Source organism: Scomber japonicus, chromosome 22, assembly GCF_027409825.1.
Source record: "Scomber japonicus isolate fScoJap1 chromosome 22, fScoJap1.pri, whole genome shotgun sequence".
NCBI classification, from domain to species: Eukaryota; Metazoa; Chordata; class Actinopteri; order Scombriformes; family Scombridae; genus Scomber; species Scomber japonicus.
This window is the reverse complement of record NC_070599.1, coordinates 20,544,817-20,567,128: the sequence shown is the minus strand read 5'-3', so window position 1 is coordinate 20,567,128 and position 22,312 is coordinate 20,544,817. Positions and strand designations below refer to the sequence as shown.

The 22,312-nt window shown below is 40.9% G+C and overlaps 1 protein-coding gene across 1 annotated transcript; it reads right to left on the bottom strand.

Annotated features, from left to right (window-relative positions):
- Positions 1 to 159: 159 nt before the first annotated feature.
- Positions 160 to 22,065, bottom strand: LOC128383540 (uncharacterized). Its single transcript, XM_053343148.1, has 31 exons — positions 19,839 to 22,065; positions 18,245 to 18,306; positions 17,870 to 17,908; positions 17,555 to 17,749; positions 16,899 to 17,350; positions 16,497 to 16,762; positions 16,280 to 16,414; positions 15,945 to 16,043; positions 15,817 to 15,845; positions 14,663 to 15,681; positions 12,684 to 12,718; positions 12,046 to 12,198; positions 11,224 to 11,352; positions 10,349 to 10,474; positions 9,762 to 9,882; positions 9,163 to 9,333; positions 9,036 to 9,070; positions 8,572 to 8,736; positions 8,333 to 8,467; positions 8,214 to 8,252; positions 7,978 to 8,118; positions 7,506 to 7,600; positions 7,340 to 7,363; positions 6,426 to 7,002; positions 2,643 to 6,272; positions 2,442 to 2,550; positions 2,177 to 2,296; positions 1,827 to 2,072; positions 1,294 to 1,410; positions 1,029 to 1,150; positions 160 to 473 (listed from the first exon to the last, which is right to left on the bottom strand). The coding sequence occupies exons 1-31, from the start codon at positions 21,801 to 21,803 to the stop codon at positions 399 to 401; spliced, it is 10,626 nt and encodes a 3,541-aa protein (XP_053199123.1). The 5' UTR covers positions 21,804 to 22,065; the 3' UTR covers positions 160 to 398.
- Between the last annotated feature and the right edge of the window lie 247 nt (positions 22,066 to 22,312).

The following is a 22,312-nucleotide window of genomic DNA, read 5'->3' as shown; positions in this document are numbered from 1 at the left end:
TATAATAGTCAGAACAGAAACAATTTGACCTTTCTGTTTTGTACTGTAAAAACAAAGAAACAAATCTCTTGCAAGCTTAGATTCTACTCCTTAACGTTGTCTAAACTTTAAAAAAAGCTTGAAATGAACTGTTTTTCACTCTTTTTTTTACATATGCAATATAACTGTGCAATTAAAGGCAGAGCAAGGCACAAAAACTGATTTGAATCCCGGTGGGGCGATTCATGCTAAAATATACATATATCAACAACATTTACATGAAAGAAAGGCTCAAAACAGTAATGATATATAAATCAGTCCACAGTAGTTCATGAAGCTGCAAACATTTCACTTGTTCAGCTTCTCCTTTTTAATCTTTTCTAATAAAAAAATAATAAAATAAAATCTGTAGTATAGAATTAATCTGACATGGAGCTGTGAGAGTGTTTTGTCGAATTTCTTGATGGTTTCACTTGAAGCTTCTGATAATGTTTCTGGGGGGAAAAAAGAGGAAAAACAGAATATGATGTTATAAAGTATGTTTTTGTGCATTTAGTTTTGTATATGGGTCAGTGACAAATAAGGGTTGGCAAGATGAGCCATTCAAAAATATCTTTTTTTAGTATTTTAAGACTGATTCTCCTGAAAATGTCTAGTGGTGTAACCACATCAAATGGTTCCTGATTGACATGATTCCCCAGATTAAATCTAATATTCAGAACAATCGTATTCCATTACCTTTATTTAATGTAAAAAGTTATAATGTAAGATCATGCCAAACTAGTTGATACAGTATTTTTAAGCAAATTTAATTATTTACTAACTTAATTAATTAAGTTTTTACAGTTACACCACTTATACATTTTTACCATAATCCTCTAATATATTCTCTCAAAATGGATTAAAAGCAGAAATATTATGCTTGGTCCACAAAAACAGAATGTGTGCAAGTTATTCATACATTTATTTCACATTTTAACCCCTTTAAATTTGACTGAACTACATGGACAACCTCGTTGACCCATATGTGTTTAGTATTGTGTGCGTACCTGCAGGTTGTCGTAGTGTTTCTGGCTGCTGCAGTGGACGTCCTTCGCTGTCGTCTCATTCAGGTAGAAAACAGAGCAGAGGTTACAGTAATACCCTGATTTAGGGACCATAAACTCCAGACCTGAAGAGAGAAACAGGATTTTTTTTTTAACAAAACAATCTAATCTAAAATAATTAAACAAAACTGCTGTGTGTGTGTGTGTGTGTGTGTGTGTGTGTGTGTGTGTGTGTGTGTGTGTGTGTGTGTGTGTGTGTGTGTCTTACCAAGGGGGTTGTTTGGTTTGAATGGTGGCAGTTTGAAGTCAGCTGGGACACAAGGAGACTGAGAACGAGATCGCTTCACTTCAGGTCCGATGAGATCGCTCTTCCGTTTACTCACAACTAGAGAAGAGCAGTAAAGTAATGTAAGAGATTTAAAGAAATGATACAAAAGATCATGTGTTGAATATTGATTATTCAAAATTAAGTAACAATTTGTAACTTGTTCTGTGTTATTATTATCAGCTTGTCAATCAACTGTATCGACTCTAAAGCACTTTGAACTACACTAGCCTGTATGAAAGATGCTACATAAATTTGATTGATTAATTGATTTATTGGTCTAATTTCTCAGATTTTTAACATATTATGGACAAAACAAAAAAAGTAATCAGCTGATAGTGGAAACAATCATTATTTGTGGCCTTCAATGTAAGAGCAGAATTTACTATTTTAATTTTGGTGATAACTTTCAGAAAGAAGCATTTTCATTGCTCAAAATTAAAAATGAAATGTTCTTCCTCCATTCTCCGCCTCACCTCCTTCCAGGTTCTGGTTCTTAGGAGGCTCCAGTTTCAGTTCAGGCCCAGCAGACGCAGCTTTGATCTCTTTTTCCACATCTGTCTTCTGAATCTCCACCTGGCTGTCAGTCGAAGGGGGTTTATCTGATGTCGAGGAGGCGTCAAGTGAAGCAGGAGGTGAAGCATCAGTGCCAGTAGGTTCCTTTCCTTCTTTTTTTACTTCCTCTTTCTCGCTCACTTTTTTACCTCTAGTAGATTTTCTCACTGTGGCAAAACAAAGGAAACAGCTGAGAAACAGAAGTAGTAAAGTAATGCAGTAAATTACATTTAATGTTCATTAAAGACAAAGATGTGTGTATGTGTGTTACCAGGAGCCTGTCTGGTTCTCTTCTTGGCTCTGCTTCCTGTCCTTGTTGTTACTGCTTCCTTTTCCACCTCCTCTTCAATCTCTCCCACCTCGTCCACTGTTACAAAGTTCACATTTTCCTCTAAAAACAGAAATCAGAAAATAAAATGCTTCACTTGGCGAGTTTAACATCAATCCAAACTCTTGACTATAAGAAAAATGAATGAGACTTTTACTTCTTCTTCTTATACTACTTCAAAGCACCTCTATAAACAAAGAATACACACCTGTGTCTTCATCGTGCTCGCGTTTCGCAGATCTGGAGGTTTCCACAGCTTTCTCTTCGTTCGCCTTCTTGTCCTCCTCATCGCCGGCTTCATCTAAAGTCACCAAAGTCTGTCAGGACAGATAGGACATATTTAGCGTCAATGCTTCTGTTTCATTATGTTTCTAAGTTTGTGGGTGACAGGAAAGGTTTTAAACCTCACCTCTGGGTTTAAGGAGTCCACTGATTCGTCCTCCAGGTTGGCTGGATGGGACTCTGCTGTCTTTTGCTCTGCCTTTCCCTCTTCCTCTTCCTCTACAATCTCATCCAGAGTGACCAACGCCTGCAGCTCCGCCTCTGTGATCTCTCCATTGCCCTCTTGGCTCTCCAGTACTCTTTCCTCTAAGGCCTCATCTGCTCCCACCTCATCCAGAGTTACCAGCTCTTTGGTGTCTACCTCTACTGTCTCCTCCTTTTCCTTCCCCCTCTCCATCGCCCTCCTCATGCCTCCTCCTCCTCCTCCTCCTTCTCTGCTGCTGCTGCTGCTCCGGCTCCTTCGCTCCCTCTCCTCCGTTTCCCTGGTCTTCCTTTCTTCGTGCTGCTTAGCGAGATGCTTCTCTTTTACGGCCACTAGACTTTTCCTAATTTCTTCCTCTTCAGCCGAGTCATCGGGATAATCCTCCTCTTCCTCGCTTACTTCATCGAGCTGCTTCTCTTTTGCTTGCCTTTTCCTCACGTCTTCCTCCTCGGCTGTGTCATTGGGGTAATCCTCCTCTTCCTCGCTTACTTCGTCCAGTTTCAGTAAAGCACTGGCGGCAGCTGTTGCGTGACATTTCTTTGGTGATTTCTGATGAGTCACCTTTTCCCCATTTCTTTGGGTCTTTGTTGGAGATTGTTTTTTTTTAGGTGTACTTTCCTGCTTCAACTTCTCTTCTGCAGCAGATGGATCATCATTTACCTTCCCTAAATCATCAACTATCTGATATGGAGTCGCTTCCTTGAAAACCACCAGTTCGGACTCCTCTGCTGCAGCAGTAGAATGTGTTAATATGTCATCTTTTGCAGTTTTTCCTTCCCCGTTTCGGCGAGTTTGATCTTCACTTTTTTCCATGCTCCCTTTACCAGGCTCCTTTGAAGTCGTCAGCGCCTCTTGAACTTGATTATCTTCCAAAGAATCTACTATCTGATACATAGGTTCGTCCTCCTCATCCTCATTTCTTGGTGATTTTCTGCTGTTTTTTGCAATTGTTTCCTTTCTTGCATTCTCAGACTGGTCCGTGGGGAGCTGATCATCAGTCACCTCGTCCTCCACAGAATCCAAAATCTCGTATGTGGCCTCTTCTGACGTTTTTTCAGATGAATCTTTATCAGCCTTCTTTGATGATGCCTTTTTAACCTCTTTCTTTGGTCTTCCCCTTTTTCCTTTTCTTCCTGTAGCGGGTGGATCATCCTTAACAATCTCGTCCTCTACAGAGTCTACAATTTCATAGGTAGTCTCCTCCTCACTTACCTCTTTCATGACAGTGTCACTTTTCTTTGTTGTTGTATTCTCTTTTAGAGGCATTCTCTCTTCTTTCATTGGTGTTCTTTCCTGTGAATCTCTGGCAGGAGTGTGCCTCCTTCTTGTTGGTGTGTCCTCTTTGAAAGTATTTGTCTTTGTTGTTCTTTCCCTTTTTCCTCTGGTAGATCTTGTTGTGATTATTGGTTCATCTTTGGCAGTGTCATCGTCCACAGAGTCTAAAATCTCATATGTTACCTCCTCATCTCTGTCTGGCTTTCCAGACACTTCTGTGAGATTCTCTGTCAGTTTATCCTCTTTCTTTCCTCTTGCACTCCTTCTTATACCAGAAGGAGGAGCACTGGAGACATCTTGAATTGGTTCATCTTCAACTGAATCTACAATCTCATACACTATCTCCTCAGGGGTTTCTTTGAGGTCTTTGTCATTTTTAGAAACTCCTGTAGTGGTGTCCTTCCTTGTTCTCGTTTCATACTTTCTAACCGGCTTATCGTGTTTCTTTGGTGACTTCTCCCTCTCTTCTTTTTTGGATGATCTGGTTGTGAGGCCACTCCTTGTTGGTTTCTCATCTTTTCGAGGAGTTGTCTCCACTTTTCTGGTTCTTCTGTCCTCGTAGTCAATCTCTGACTCCGTCTCAGTAGTCGTTGGTTGATCTTCCACAGAATCAATCACCTGATATGCATCTTCCTCTTCTTCTATGTCTTCTTTAGATATCTGGTCCCTACACATTTCAGGCATGTGTGGGCTGAGTTTTTGTCTGTCATCGTCTGTTGCCATTTGATTATCAACTGAATCCAATATCTCAAAGGTTTCATCACTGTCACGGTCTTTGAAAGTGTCTTTGTTGTCATGGTCTTTATTTATGATTTGGCCATCAGGACTTTCATCCTCTTTGGAAACTTTGGAGAATTCTGCTGAAAGCATTTTGCTTTTGACCTCTTCCTCTTTTCTCTTCAGTCCATCTCTGCTGCCTTTTAGAGGTTGTTTGTTCTCTGTATCCAAAACTTGGAAATTTCCTTCGTTATTTGCCTCATTTTCAACTGCAGATGTAACATCTGATTTGTCGACTACTGGAATCACATCTTCCTCAGATGGCGGTTTTACTGTGGAATCGTCATCTTCAACCAGGTGACTGTCCTCTTGACCTGTAGCTGCTTGGTCTTCAGTAACACTGTCTAGCACTTGGAAAGAATCGTCCATTTCCAAATCACTGTACTCCTCTGGGCAGGCTTTCGCTTCATCGTTGACACTGTCTAAGACCTGATAGCGTTCCTCTTGCAAAGTCTGGCCTTCCTTAGGTCCAGTTAGCTGGGCTTTACAGCTCCCATCTTGGTCCCCATCATCCATTTGTTCATCTGCTTGGTCATCAAGTGAATCGAGGATTTGATATTGTTCATCCTCCTCCTCCTCCTCCTCTTCTGTATGTTTTTCAACATAACCTTCCTTCTTTCCCTCTTTAACAGTCTTCAGGTCTTTCATTGTGTCATCATTAAAATCAATCTCCAGACTTTGAGGATCCTTCCTGATGAAAGGTGAGCCTTTCTGGTCTTGGCTTGTCAAGTCTAACCCTTGTCCTTGTGGAGGTGGCTGCATCTCTGATGAGGTTTCTATTTTTATCTCTGACTCATCAGATTTTGCAGGAGTTCCCTCTGCTGACACTTTGTGGTCAGATTTTGCCACTGCACTCTCTGCAGCTTTGGTTACTCCTCTAAGTGGTTCCATACAATTTTCTTTTGATAACTCGACAGTTACTGCTGCTGTTATCTTTTCCCTTTCATCTGCAGCCGTAGACGTCTGGGTCCTGGTGCTCGGGGAAGTAGTGCTTGATGCTGCTGGCGATTTTGCCTTTCTCTGTTGTGTTTTCTGACCAGGGGAGGAGATGGTTTCAGCAGACAGTGAAGAAGAAGAGGTAGAGGCCTTACTGGCACTAGCAGAGGATGAGGGTTTAGCAGAGGATTTGGTGGGCTCAGATGAGCCCTTGGACTTTTTTGGCGACGCAAAGGAAGAGCTTGAGGACGGGCTGCTTTTTGAGGAGTCTCTAATCAACCTGGATGAATAGTATGAAGAGGATGAGGAATAGGCTGAGTCTTTTGAGGACCTTGCTGAAGTCCGTTTGGCAGCAGATGACAAGCTAGAGCGTTGTATTTCACTTTTTGCTCTAGAGGACTGTTTGGATGTGGAAGCGGATTTGGCTGAGATTTGTGGGTTGGGGCTTGTGTCTCTCACATCATCACCAACTTCATCAACAGTGACAAAGTCATCCATGTTGAAATCTAGCTCATCAAACATGTAAGCATCTGAAGAAATGGTATCATCTGTAAATTCATCTTGACCCTGAATGGTAGACAAGACAAAATTAACCTCTGAAACAATGAGTGATTATTTTGAGGAATGAGCCATTTCAAAACTGACTCTACAACATCGCACTGTACCCATACACAATCGACCAAATGTAAATGTTGAAAGAGATTTAAAGCAAGGACTCACCTCCTTCTCTTTGCTCTGCCCCCTGCTCTCCATTGTGAGTCTGTGCTGCCGAACTGCTGCTGTCAGAACCTTGAAAATGTCTGCGTTAATCTGAGGAAGTTCTGCAACGTTTTCTGAAGGCATGACCTCTTTGGTTGAGGGGGCAGGGCTGAAATCAGTGGTGTCCGGCTTTCCACTCTCAATTGCAGAGGTAGGGTTCACATCATCGTTAGACACTGTCGTTGGTGGTGACCCCACCTTCTCCTTTATTTCTGTTTTCTCTACTTCTTCATTTGACTTAGGACCAACACAGGAGTCCACTGCAATCTCAGTTTCTGGTTCCTTATCCTCCTCCTTCATTGCAATGTCACTTACAGTGGTAGTGCTTGGTTCCTCTGAGACCAATGAGGAAATGGTGGATCCAGCAGGTTCTACTAGTTTAGCAGACGCAGGGCTACTCATAGTCAGAGAAAGTTGAGATCCATCCTTCATACGTTTAGAAGGAGGTTGGGTTTGACATTTCACAATGGGTGGGTCCAATTTGAGGTTTATTGTGGTCTCACTTGAATCTTGTAGACGCTGTTTTAGGCTCTTCACACTAAGATGAAAAACAGAAATGGGCTGTTAGCTGCCAATGAATGTTTTGTGGATCATTCCAAATATTGTATATACCAATATACCTCTCCTTTCCCCTCCTGTAAAACTTTACAATATTTCCGATAACTTGTCTTGAACCTGAGGGACATGCATATACATTTATCCAATTAAATGTGATTTGGAAACCCGCAGCTAACCACTGGCTATCATATACAATTGCAATTGACTGTTAGTGTGTGGGTCAAAGCAGTCACCAAAATGATTATATTTTTTAAATTTTGGCACCAAAACTCCTTCTCTAAATCTGACAAGAATCAATTACAAAGTAACATACTTACGATTCAAAATGCTGAACTTTACTCCTGGGAAGAGAGAAAAAAAGTTGGTCAGTTTAGATGTGAAGATGAGGGATTACAAAATAAAAAAAACACAAACAAAAAGTATTGTGTAGGAAACACTGATGAAACTAATTTAACCCCCCAATTTTTAAAGAAACACACATACCAAATTGTTGGTTGAATCGGGCAGGTCTTTGTGAAAGTGTCTTGTTTCTCCATCACCTGCGTTACACCATTGGAGTCTGCCATCTCAATGCATATCTGAAGGAGAACAAAAGTTATGAGCAAAGACCAAAAAGACAGAGGTGGGAGAGAGGAGGAAAGTGATGAGACAAAAGCAACAAAGAGAAAGGGGGCAGCTGTGGCTCAGGAGGTAGAGTCCATCAATTGGAAGATTGGCGGTTCGATTCCCGGCTCCTCCAGTCCACATGTCGATGTGGGTAGGCACTAGTATTGACTTTAGATTTGTAAGCTCAGCCTGGCAAACATGAGGACATCAGTCTTGCTATCGTAATGGCAACATATGTACAATAAACATTGTATTATTGTCACCAACATAAATTACATCTTCACCAAAATGTCAAACAGTTCTCTCAGTATAGTAAATGTGAAACGTGGAGGTGTTTGTGGTCTTGTACCCTGTTGCCCAGCGGCAGGAAGCTGACAATAGGAGCACACGATGCCACCACTTCCATAACTGCTAAAATGACGTCATGAGTCGTCCGAGAGGTCTCCACACACAGCAACCGCTCCGCCAGAGACTCTGGGTCTGGACCGCACTAAGAAACAAGAAACAGTTGTTGTTAAGGACCAGGAATCCAAAGACCCATACTCAGACCTGACACTACATTCAAGAAACAGATTTATGACTTACAATGTTGTTCAGTTTCATCATGGTGTGGTACATGTCCTCCTGAGAAAAGAGGCATAGATTGTCATAGATGCTGAAAAAACACAACCCAGCATTTTAAGGTGTTTTCCTGATGTCCATACCTCTGTGGATGCAGGATACATGTCTTCCTGGAGGAAGTGAGCGAAGACTCTGTAGCCACCGACAGAAACCGGATTTTTTATCTGGTCTCGGACAAAATCATTGCACGCCTTCATATGCTCAAAATACACAAAGGCCTGGAAGCGGGCAAAGGAAGCACAAAATATTAAGCCATAGTTCATTTCAAATAACACAGTTACATTTGGTTAACACTGTCACAGTCTGCAGCGGTTGTTCTTACCCTCCTCTGTAGCGGGAGGACTATGATGTTGTAGTACATGGTGTGAAGGTTCCGCTTTGTAAAATATGGCCAGACCAGCTTGGCGACGTCCTCGTGTCTGTAGTAGTCTTCTGGCAATCCAGTCAACATGATTGTTGGGAATATGTAACCCAGACGGTTGGCCTTCTACAGGACACATGGTTCAAAAGGCAAAAGTTTAACTCATGCTTGCATTTACCCCCAAAACATTGTACTATATTTGTGAAACTTGTTCATTCAACTTTATAGTACATTTGGAAATTTTTGCTTTAATCACATCACAGAAAATACATTTTGTTGTTGGACAGATCCATGCAGTCAAACCTGCTGTGAACACATTGCTACAATATGTTATTTTGGATAAACAACATTTCAAATGTGAATATAAAAATCCCCAAATAAAAGCAAGAGCATTTTGTGTGGACCATTAGGCGAAATTAGCTTACCTCAAAGTCTTCCATTACTTTGACTGTCTGGAAATCTAGGACATAAATAATAAACATATGTTCAATTCAGTGGTTTTAAACTGTCAAATCTTATTTCAATCTTAAAGTCAATATGACGATTTCTTACTGGGGATGGTGAACCAAGGAGATGTGGTAGGGAACAGGAAGGGGCTCGATTTCAAAGTGACCCAAAATGGTGAAACGCTACCCTGGGGAACTTCACCCGTTGTTGTTGGGATAGTTGCTCTGGCAACAACATTGTTGCTGTCCGGCAGAGCTTTGTCAATAAGTCTTGGTCCTACAGGACAAAAAGCAAGCAATGGTCAGTGTGTCTTATATTTACAAAGGTTGCATTTTTTAAATCTTTTATCATTCATTTTATTATATAATCTTATTCAACAATTTACAATTACTTTTATCATTATCATCATCATTATACCGATGTGATAACTGTATTTTCTCCACACACAAAATGTATTAAAGCTTCCAAAACCTACATAACACTGATTATCATATCATGTCTTATTTCTGTACACTGAAGGACAATTGATGTCCTATTTTTATGTCTAATTAATTCTTATCATCTTTCATCTATTATATAGATTTTATGGGATTATGCTGACAGGTCAATTCTCCTCTTTCTTATTTTATGTTTCTTACTGTTATTTATTTTCTTGTTGCATCAATTAGCTTGGTTTTTTATTTTAGCTTAGTTTTTGGACTTACGGACTGATGCACTGTGTGGCGCTTTCAACCTGTAGATTTCATAGCCAGGATGTTCTTTCAGGAGGCTGTACCAAATTCCTAACCGATCTGCATCTTCATTTGACTCAAATTCTACATAAACCTGGAAAACAAACACACACACACACACACACACACACACACACACACACACACACACACACACACACACACAGGTTTGGTAAGACTAACATAGTAACTATTTCATTTTGTTTATTTCATGACATAAAAAGTAACTATTCCTTAATGTTTGCTAAAAATGACAGTTTTTTTTCCCATATCCCATATGTGTACTGAAATTCTCAATTTACCCTAACCCTGTGTCATGTCAAGATATTCTAGTAAAAGCCCAAATTGAACTATAGACCTGTAAATTTGTTTAGATGTCCACTTTAAGTGATAAAAACAGGAAAAAAATTACTTAATGGGTAAAATTGACTCTGTTTTTCAGTTCCGTTAGAGAAACAACTGAAAAACATGGCTAAGGCACCCCCCGTGACAAGCCTCAACAGGATCACTTTTATAAAGTCACTAACACATATGCACTGTGTGCGTCTGTAATGTTGTACCTTGTTGAGAAGAAGCAGGTAATTTTTGACGAAACCTATTTTTTTCAAAGCTTCTCTGAGGTTCCGGGCCTCAGATGGAGAAATGTTGAGGATGAAGATAGTTCTCTCTCCGTTATCAGCCGAAGGCTGACAAAGTAAAATTTAACAAGAGATATATTACATTTAACAACAAAATTATTGTCCTTTAAAGAATGATGTGTAATTAAATGTGTGTGTGCGTGTTACTTACAGAATACATCATCCTCATAATTGATTGATAAAACCCAAGCTGAAACAGAAACATCAGATGACCCAACGTCAAATTCAAAAATATACCATACTCACACATTAAAATCTGGGTAAAAATCAGTCTTAAATTCACTTTTTTTTTTTATCCATACTTCCATACTTGTATAAGTGTTTATATGTTATACAAGTTACCAAGTTTCTCTGGGAAATCAGGCAGGGACTGCTTTAAATCACTACGTGTAATGACCTCTAAGTCATACAAATGCTCAGATGTAAAAGCCAATCAGCACAGTTATGTGTTCTTTAGGAACGAGAAAGTTTAGTTTCTCTCATCTCCAACCGTGATTAAGAAAACCAGGGTTTGTTTAAGACATAACATGTAAGAAATGAGCATCCAGAAGAATGCATTACTCATCATGTGCATGAAAACAAACTTAAATTTGGTTTTATTGTATTTTAATTTTGGTTTCTATTTTTAACAGTGTAACTTTGTTTTCCTCTTTTAATATTTATGTATGTATATTATTTAGGTCGGGGTAATCGAAAAGCCCCTCTGGGTTTTTTTCCTTCTCCATGCATATTTATTTTTTCTTGCTTGTGTATCTGTTTAATTCCTATTTGTCCAACAATAAATAAACTGTGGTTACCCTTGTCCCTGGGATGCAATTGGCCAAGACATTCACTTCAATTGGAACTTCCTTGAAAATGAAAGACTTCATTTTGGTGGCTTCAATCACATCCAGTGCATTTTTTGGTGATGGCATTGTGACAAAAGCCTGAAAAGGAAACCCAGAAGGAAATTTAGTCATGCTATTCATACTATTTGCCACTGGATGGCAGTAGTAGGTTACTCTTATGGGGCTTTTCCATTATACAGTTCTGGCACAACTCGGCTCAACTCGACTCAACTCAAGTCTACTCGGTTTTAGTGCCAGACACATTGTTTTCCATTACTTCATAGTACCTCCTCAACGTGGGCGGGGTCGTCACAGCACGGTGTTACATGACAGAAGCACAAACGATGGAGGACATCGAGGCAATGGTGTACTGCTCGGTCTGTGGCTTTTTGTCACACACAAAGCAAGAGAAGAGAACCGAATCGCTGTAATGGTGTTGCCGGTATTTAAAAATGCCGGGTTTGAGTCTTGTGTCGGACGTTGTGCTCATGACTCTTCCAGTGACGTTACTCTCTAACCAATCAGTGGCCGGCAGTCTGTTGACGTCGAATTTTAGTATCTGCTCAGCTCGCTTAGAACCTCGCCAGAGCAGGTACCAAAAAAGCAACAGGTACCAGGTACTATCCCTAATGGAAAAGCAAAAAAGAGTGTGTTGAGTCGAGCCAAGTAGTGCTAGAGCTCTATAATGGAAAAGCCCCATTACTGTGCCATCTGTCAAACATTTACAGTTTCAGTAGTTAAAATGTCTTTAAATGTTGCCGACTGGTGCCGATCTTTAACCCCGGTGCCTACCATGCACGCCTGAGGAAAAACATGGATGGTGGATTCATCATAACGAAATCCGAAAGGCAGGAGAACCTGGGTGAGGTCCGCCTCAGTGTAGCAGCCATCGTGATATTTAGGCAGGTCGGTTATGAGCAACTGCTTCTTTGAACATTTGAAAAACTGGACAAGAAAGGACAAATAATGAGGTAGAGTTAACATATCAATATCAATTAGCCCCATATATTGCAATACAATGACCTGCAGGAAAGGTGGCATCTTCAAGTTGGTTTTGTTTCACCAACAGTCCCAAACCTAAATATATCTGGTTTACCATCACATAAGACAAAGAAACACATCCTCACAAACCAGATACTAGAACTAGGGAATATCTTTGCTTGAAATGTGCAAAATTGTTAATCGATTATCAAAAAACTGGCAATTATCTTTGTTGAGTTGATTGAACAATGTGAGTGACCGACTAATTGATGCAGTGGTCTTGAACAAATATATGGATAATTTGTTTAATTTATTCCAGGTTTCCATATCCAGAAAGTGACCAATCCAAGTGTTTCAGAGAGCAGCTTTTAAAGCCAAGATTATTTATACCTTTAGTAAAAATTAAGGACTACATTTTAGTTCATGCAAAGTGATTTTAAGAGACCTACACGTGGTGAGAAGCAGATTTTTCTACTGAGGCAATCTGCAAAAGAAAGAAAAAGAAAAGTAGATGTTACGATCACATGCAGATATTTTCAATGTACTGTAAATTAAATTGATGCAACATTCTGTTTCGTTAATATATTTACGTATTCTGTTTTTAAGCAGGTGTTTTTCAGCCATATCCCCAACAGTCAGTTGTGTGGCTGCAGCTGCATAAGGTGTGGACGACGTTGGTTGCTGCTCTTTCGCTGCTGCAGCTGTTGCAGTTGTGACAGATGTAGCCGCCTTAGTCAAGGTATTGCAGGCAACTCTGGCTGAAGCGGGCTTCATTTCTGTCTTCACTACAGTAACAGGATCTTCAAAGGATCAAAATGAATAAAAACGATCAGTAGCTGTTGGATTCACTACGGGATCTATATCAGAACTAAAAAATAACTCTAGTTCAAACTTTTTTGAGATATCTTGTTAACTAATATAGCTGATGAACTATGCATGGAAAATCTTTCTTTAATAATGAAATAAAGTTCTGTCTGATTAAATGTGTAAGCATACAACATTTGTTTGTAATGTTGGGTTCACAGATTGATTGGATGAGCTATAAATAACTACACACAACCCAGTATCAACACAATGTGAGCGAGTGGGCTGGTGTAATTGTCCTTTTTTGATTAATAAATTGGAAAAAATGATCTAAGCAGTAAATTAAACTGCTAGAGCCGCAGTGAAAAGCAAGCTAGAAACTGTCAGGGAATTTTCCATATTTAGGGTCAAACATGGGCCTTGAGTTCACAGTAAAGGCAGCACTATTATCTTAACAGAGACAACTGTCCATGGTATTTTGGGGAATGTGTCACTTTGTTAACGGTAGCACAGCATTGTTGTGGTACCCAAGGTCAGAGGATATGACTGTGGTTCCTTGTTTGTGGAATAACAAACCAATAGGCAACTTCCATTACTGTAGATGCATTGAGTATGATTTATGGCCATAGAGTATTTGTGGTAACTATCTGTGAAGGCTTAAAGTCTATCCATGGAGGAGACTGTTTCCTGTGTTATCACGCATCAGAAGGGTATATTGATAATATTTTCATTCTCCTTGGCCCAACTTCAATAAAACTTTTGAGCCTAAAACATCCTGTGTGTCTGTGCACTTTCTTCACTGATGAGGTTAACCATTGACAAACAAATTCTCACTAAAACAAACTAGTAAATAATGTTTGTAGTTGAAGTAATGCATGCTGTCTACCTGCTAAATATATCCCACAAAATAACTCTAAAATTATCATCCTTCCACTAGACACTGAGAAGGCACTTGACAAAGTAAACTGTGACCTTGACTCCCTCGTAGTGTTCGAGTAGGGTTATGCTAATTAGTGACATACCCAAATAGTTCCCTGAAAGAGCTGTGCTGCATGATGTCCGCCCTCTATTATCTGCCTTTATCCTGTTTGCCATTGTATCCACATTACTGATGATTATTTATCAAAAATCCCATTGTGTAAATATTTTGTGAAAATGGCAAAAGTCCTCCCTACAATATCGATATCAAGGTAATTGGGCCCTACATCTGGCCTTGATCTGGACACTCCAACACAACAACACAATAAATGCTACAAATCCTCAAGTTGAAAGTCAACTTCCAGTGTCTTGTTCACCAACTGCTAATTAAAGTGAAAGGGGTTAGCAACAATGGGTTAGCCAAACCTGACCAGGTTCACTTAAGGTGGAATGACCTTTAAGATGAACCTGATATTGTGATTTTAGTGTCAACCTGAGCTGCTCTTAAATAGAGAACAGCTGCTAAGTCTCTGCTTAGTTTTTGCTCAGCTACCCCACACCCATTATAGGATTTCTTAACAGTAGCAAAAATCTAAAATACTGCAGCCTTCCCCCTTGAATACTTACAACAAAATACCTTCTACAGTACATTGTGTTCCACATTTGAACATACTTGACATTTAATTCCCTCCATTTAATTGCATACCTTTTCGCATTGTTTTTGTGTTGATGGCTCCATCTGTTAACATTGTCTTGTCAGCAGCTTGAAGTGGGCTTCGTGCCACCTGCCTGTCCATGTGTGAAGTGTTTGTTTTTGTTTCAAGATCTTGTCCAGTGGACTCTGGAGTCTCAACAATACTGGTAAGTGGTTGACTCTCAATGGATCTGGCTGCTGGAATTTCAGGTACAGCCTCTGTAGCCATTGGTTTTTCACTATTGCCCTCGGTACAATTATCAACGTCCATGGGCTCGGCTACTTTCACTCCCGTTTGCCCAAGCTCCATAGGTTCCGCGACTTTAACCCCATGCTCCGTAGATTCAGTGTCTTTGACCTCTTTTGCTTCAGCATCACCTTTGGAAAGTTCTGCTTGGTGCTTAGGTTCAGAAACTGTCATATTTGCTGTTTGAACGTCTGCTGCAGGTTTCACAGATTGTTGAATCCTGGTATGAGAATATTTCAGCTTAGAAGTCTGTACTTCATGGTGATCTTCTGAAGCTGTAGATTTGGATGTTTTACTTTGGGGCTTTGTAGCCATTCCTTCTCCCTTTTCATTGGTCATGGCTCCTGCTGCAGTCAATCTGCCTGGTGGAGTTTTGGGTTTCTGCATAGATGAGGCTGTTTCCACCTTGGAAGCAGAGACCTGTTCTTCAGTGACCATTTTGGTGCCTTTACTTGATTTAGCAACAGATGTATTTTCTGATTTATCAAACTCAGCTGTTTCTTTTGGCACCACCGCTGTTTCTTTAACAGTGATTTCAGATTTTTCAGATGGATTTTTTGGAACCACAGGCTTTTGTTTTACAAAAACCTTTGTCACAGCTCCCTTTGCAGCTACTTTGCTTGGTTTTACTTTTTTGGCAATCTTCTTTGTTGAGACATTTTTTGCCTTGGAAACCAAGACTTTTGCTTTAGTGACAGTTGCCTGACCTTTGGCAGCAATCTTCTTATTAGGCACTGTAAGTGGAGGCCTCTTAGGTGTGGAGACACTGAATGTGGTAGGTTTGCTGTAAATAATAAATACATAAAAAAAGACAATACAACAGGATCTGAAATAAATAAATAAAACTTAAATAGGCAATAAAAATGTGCATGCTAAGATAATACAATCTAGAGCCCTGCTCAAAAAAGAAATATCTTACCTCTGAAGAGGCTCCTTAGAAACAGTCACCTGCAAACAGTAAACACATTGTAATCTACATATTAAAATAATACTACAGTAGTTTTTTTTAAATATTCACATGTCAGGAAGAGAGGAGACATTTAGTACCTTCTGTTTGAAAACACAGACTTGAATGCCTTTTATGGTGAGGTTCTTTGTGCTCTTCAATTTCTGCGCATCTTCCTCTTTCTCAAAACGCACACATGCCTATAAGGAATGGTTTTGGGGTTAGATTGACATTATTGACATTAATGTTCATCCTACAGACACTCTTAAGAACAGTCCCACAACAAATAGCATAATACAAATTATTTATCAATTTATTAAGCGGAACTAAGATAATATATTTTGCATTATTAAAAAAGGCACATAAAAAATATGATTGACTAGCAGAAACACACACACACACACACACACAGTATTTTCTCTTGAAATGCACATACCTCCTGCACTTTACGATACAATAAAACCGATTTTGTTTTTCCAAAGTGCTCCATAGAAGTGACTACCTCATCGTGGGAGATGGAACTATGAACATTTTCTAGTATCACCATAGATGGAGGATAGGATTTACCAGCCTAAATAAAAAGAGAGGGAGAGCAACTTTAACCACATGAAGAAATGGTGACAATAAACTTAAAACTGAAACTAAACACCTACCTTAGCCTTTGCAGAGGAACTACTCTCACTCTTCAGCTGGCTGATCTTTTCTTTAGTCACCTCCTTCTTTGCTATAGAACCGGAGGATGAAGAAGAAGCAGCAGCAGAGGATGATTTCTTTCCGCTTGTAGAGGGTGGAGGTGAGGAGCGTTTTCCTTTGGAAGTAGAGGGGGAGGAATTCATCTTTTTCAGCTCAGCCATTAAGGCAGGAGCCAGACTTTTAACCACAGCATCAAGATCAGACTGGTCTGACAGGGATTGGACACCTAGCCAGAGAGAAAAGTCAGGTTATAATTTATCTAAAACCATTATATAGCATCATAACATGGTATTTTCATTTACATTTAATGTACAGAATCATTACTTAAGTCCTGGTATTAAAATGTTTCCAATTTCTCATACCTGATGTTTCCAGCAGTTTCTTAGCCAGTCTGTCTGCTGCGCTTGACTTCTTTCGCTGGGTGGATGACCTGTCAGGGGTGATGTTAGTTGTTCTTCTCTCATGTGTCCTTGTTGGGGACGATCGTTTTTCATGACTCCTCGTTGGTGACAACCGTCGTGCCGGGCTCCTCCTTGGTGACAACCGTCTTTCTGGGCTCCTCCTTGGTGACAATCGTCTGCCGTCACTCCTCATCGGTGATGAACGCCTGTTGTGGATTCTTGTTGGTGACGATCGTCTCTCACGGCTTCTCTTTGGTGATGATCGTCTCTCATCACTCCTCCTTGGCGATCGTCTTTCGTAGCCTTTTCGTGTTGATGATCGTCTCTCAGGGCTTCTTGAACGTGAGCGATGGCAGTGGGATGAAGAGGCAGGGGAACTGGAGCGAGAACGATGGTGTGAATCAGACCGGGACCTGAAGGAAGTATAGATCAATGATGCAATGAATCTACTGAAACTTTCAGAAAGTTTCACATCAAGTTTAGGTTTCTCAAGGTGTAACCATGTTCTGCTATTCTGTAAAAACGTTTCACATCTTCACCAAAGCTATTACTTATATCAGAATGTATTTTCAACAGAACCTGATGTTACAGTCTTGTGTCATTTATGTCCCACAGACCTGTGAGCGTATCTGGAGCTGCGCGGTGATCGTGATCGGCTCCTGTGTTTCTCCCTTCTACCATCTGAGTCATGGCTACGCCGTGGACTCGGGGAGTGGGAGCGGGAGCGACTGCCATGCCTGGTTTTCTGGTGACAATACTTCGTAGTATGTGCAGAGGTTGAGGGAGAGGGCTTGATGTCTTTGCTTGCAACTCTGGACAAAACATGGTACAACAAAGGTTAAATGAAAGACTGAATGAAGTCAGTCAAAATCAGGAGGATACTGGTTCACAGCTGGAGTGGCTGCTGCATCTCTACACACTGAGAAACTTACCTTGGCCCGACAGCTACCTCACCATCCCACTGTGGGTATCTGAAGAATGAAAAATTCAAAACATGCCTATGAATACAGCAAAGACGACACCAAAAACAAAACCTGGCCAGGCAGTTTCAAGGTTGAAAGGTACTGAGGAATCTGAAGGTTTCTTGAGCTAACTACCACTAAAAGATACTGTGAACAACCCTATGATAAAAAAATAATTAACACAAGAGTAATGCCACCTACAAAGAATGCAGGTTCCTCAAGAAACACCTTTTATCAATTAGAGACCTTAAATTGGTTGGGATCCATTAGCAAGGAGCTATGAAGGCTGCAGCACTATAACAGAGATGGAGAGATTGATTAGGCAAAAGCTTATCATAGACTTACTGTCTGCGGAGGAGTTTACAGCTCTCAAGGTGAAGGCTGGTGTTCTGGTGACAGATCCAATCCTAGGAGTCAAAACAACAGACAGCATTTAGATAGGCCTCGATATATGATCAGTTTCATTATCACAGCTGCCATTTTTGTGATCATCTGACCACATATAAAGTTTTTATTAAAGACAGTAGCCTTTAGAAAGAGTTTAAAGTGCCTCATTGTCTGTTGGGTCAATGAGTACCCAATTCCATTGTCCACTGTTGTATGGTGTATGTATGAAATAGTGTTGATGCTGAACAGCAGGTCCACAAAAAAAAATATTTTGCCTTTCATAAAAAGGTGTTGAGAGGAACTATATATATAGACAAAAGTATAATTGGAAACAATTTTTGATTTTTTTCCCCTCTAACTCTAGCTGGTTTGTAAGCCAGAGTTAAAGGTTCACAAATGTTTAACATTAAACATAAACACAGGAGTCACAGCACCAGTCACAAAAAAAAAAAAAAAAAAACACTTCTTGATCTTGACACTGTGGTGGCTGGTTCTTCATTTGGTGTCTTCTGTGGTGTCATAGAGTTGCATGATGTTATGTGAAGGTCCTTTTGGCAGGGGTCATCAGAACAAGAACAGACTGAGGAAAGCTGAGGAAAATTACATCTGGAGAAAAGGTGAACATTGGGTGAAGGAAGAAGTGTGACTTTTTTGAGTAGCCAAAATAGGGAATCTTTGGTGTCTCCAAAGGAGATAACAATTAATGACAAGTGAACAAACCTCAAGTTAACTGTGTATGCTCAATGCCCAATTCACCAATTGGACCATTTTGGGACGCAACAATATTTCATAAAGTGAGAGCATGACTCCATAATGATTGCCACCATTACTAAAAGTCAGTTACTACTGTTAGCTTAGCTTCTCATATCTCATTACAATTATATCTATGCATGGTTTTTTCTTTCTTAAAATATGACTTACATGATCATAGAAATGTACTATTGCATATTGGAAAAAAACACATTTTTTAAACAGTTTTAACAAATTGCATTAGTACCTCTAATTTTGAAAAAAGCACTGATACATTGACTAGCAGATGTTAAAAAAGTCAAAACTGCATATACAATGAGGGACAGAATTTCAAAAACAGGGAGACATTTTTTTAAGTCAGCTTCCGATGTATCAGTTTTCAGTTTTCAGTTTTGTAGGAACTTCATCATCAGCATGTCTTCTAAGCTCTTGGTTCCACTTTCCACAGTCGAATACTTGATGTTGACCATTTCTCATCATTTTACATCAAATTATCTAACAAACATCACTCCTAGTGAGGCTGGCAATATTCATTCCACACAAAACAGACAATACTGTAAAACTGAATTACAGATAACACTTAATTTGCAATTACACAGAATGCCTCCATGTCATGCAATGACCCATTAAATTATAAGACAATGTTAAGTCCTTTAAAATAGGCTTGAACGTATTGGCCTTGAACTTATTCAAGAGCAAAACCCTTGAACATTTCCAATAAAGAAATGCTTTTTTTTTAACATTGACATAAATATTTCAAAAATTCCTACAGAGAAAGAACAGAGTGCAATCTGTCACTCACCTTCATATGAGTACATTCTTTGTTACAGAGAACACAGGTATGTGGAAAGATTCTGGGCGAGGCTGCAGCGTAGTCATGCATCATGGCTGGCGTTGGTAAACCCTTGGAAACTGTCACCTTTGCTGGAGGCTGTGAGTTGGTGGATGGCAGCGTTGTATGAACAAAGTTCATTGGCATTGGTTGCGATGGTCCTGGAGGAACCATAACGGTTCGATGGTGATCACTGGGGTTAAACAATGGACGCCTCGCGACATCAGTGATGCTGGGGATATGAGAAACAACGGGAACTGTTGGAACTGGCTTTGCTGCAGACAGAACTGTTGGCCATACTGTCTGCCCCATCTGCGAATGTGATATTGCTGGTTTCAGCACTGTCTGTTGCTGCTGAGTCTGCGCCTGCTGTCGCTGCTGCACTGACTGTAACTGCTGCTGCTTTTTTATCTGTTCAGCAGCTGCTGAACCTTGTACTTCAGTTTTACGCTGATCCTTAGTGCCGCTGCTGTCGTTACTGCCAATGACTACGAGGCCAGGTCGGCTGGGATGCACACCGCGGAGCAGAGTGCAGGTTGTTTGAGTTTTTGGCTTAGGGTGTTGGTTGACCCCTGGTTCTTTCAAAGGAACAGGTTTGGAGGCTTCAGTCTTGAAAATTCTGATGTCAGTATCTTTCTTTGGGAGAGAGAAAGAGCTGAGGGTTTCTTGAGGAGTCTTGTTTTGTTGGGTCTTCAATCGTTTGCTTGGGTCATTGCTTGAGGAGGCCATAGAACTTAGTATTGAACTGTATGAAGAGCTCAGACTGGTAAGAGAACTCGCCTGATCATGGGAAGAACTCAAGGTACTGCTTCTTGCTGCTACTGTATGTTTTTGCAGTGGGTCCCAATTCTGGCTGCCACTTTCAAAAGTGTCCTTCATCCCACCACTATTAGGTCTACTGCCACTGGTCCTTCCAATCTCAGCTCCAACTCCTCCAGCATATTTGCCTCTATGTCCATAGTCAATCACTTTACTTGGCTGGAGAATAGAAGATGATGTCTCCTCCTGGCGTATTCCTGCCCCTCCAGAACTACTAAAACTGTCCATTCCACTTATGCTTCTGGTGGGTGGGGGTTCAGGATGTGGTTTTGACTGACTTGCAGCCCTCTTTGCTTTCTGGATGCGGAGTTGGCGCAAAATAAATGGCAGGTTAGCAGGTGTTGTCTGGTCTTCAGGGTAGGCAATGAGATGTTCCAAGTCCTCTTTTTCAAGTCCTAAGTGCATAAGGATGTTGGCAGCAGATTCTGAGGTGTATTTGGGACGACTGGGCTCTGTAGGGGCTGCAGGTTTGTCTTGCACTGGGTAGTCATAATCTCCTAAACCTGGAATGGACACATCACGTTCTCTTCCACTGGAGGTATTAAACCTACAGTCACCACTATCTGCATAGCAGGATGAAGAAGTGGATGATGAATAAAATTTAGAGGGGATATCAGCAGTGGGTCTCTTGTAGTCTGACACGTCCAAAGAACCACTGCCACTTTCAACTTTTGAATGTCTAGCAAAATGTCCAAGAGAGGCAGAGGTTGAAGACATCGAGCAGGAGGTCGCCCCTGTGTCTGAGGAGAGCAACTCATCCCTTTGAGAGTTGAAGTAAGTGCCTTGACCTGTAGGCTGCTGCATTGGTGTGCCGAGACGCCTCACTTCCTCTCTGGCTCTGCTAATATGCATGTCTATGCACCTCTCTATGTCCTTATCGATTGTGGGCCTACCACGTTCAGGTCTGTAGTTCATTGACTGGGGACCCATGGATGGAAACAACCCCCCAGAGTTGGCGGAAGTCCCAGAAGAAGCTCCAGAAGAGCTGGGGCCGGGCCCCATATGAGGGGATGCCCTTCGAGGGTCTCTCTCTGCCTGTACACCGGGGAGTCCATATTGCCCCTGGGTGGATCTTTGGTTTGCAGAAGCATAGGGGTTATACAGGGGATGAGACATGGTGTTCACAATCTTCAGAAGGTTGAGGAGATTAATGGCCGCAGCAGTAGGGGAGGGGGGTGTAGTGGGTATGTAGGGAGTAGATATGTTGGAGTTGGTTGTCAAGGTAGCTGATCGGCCACCAACAGAGAATGCGTGGTTTATCTGCGTGAGTGCAAGCTGTGCTTTGAGTTGAGCCAGTTGCAAGGAGGCAACCTGCTGGCCAATCAGGAGCGAGCTCCCAGGGAGCCCTCCAATAAGGGGGCTCCTTAGGGGCCCTGTTGCAGGAGAAGGGGCACAACGCTCCGATTGCAACGCAAAGCTGAAAAGTTTAAAAAAAAACAAAAGAAGGGGTTACTGACTGGGACAGGACCTCAGTATCTTGGATGGGTAAAAGCCATCATCTGGAAGGTCTTGTCTTGAGTTGTCCACTCCTGTGGGATACACACTCATTCAGCCAATTTTACTTCCAGGGGCCACATGCATAAACAATGAGTATGCACAAAAACACCATTTTCAGTACATAAACT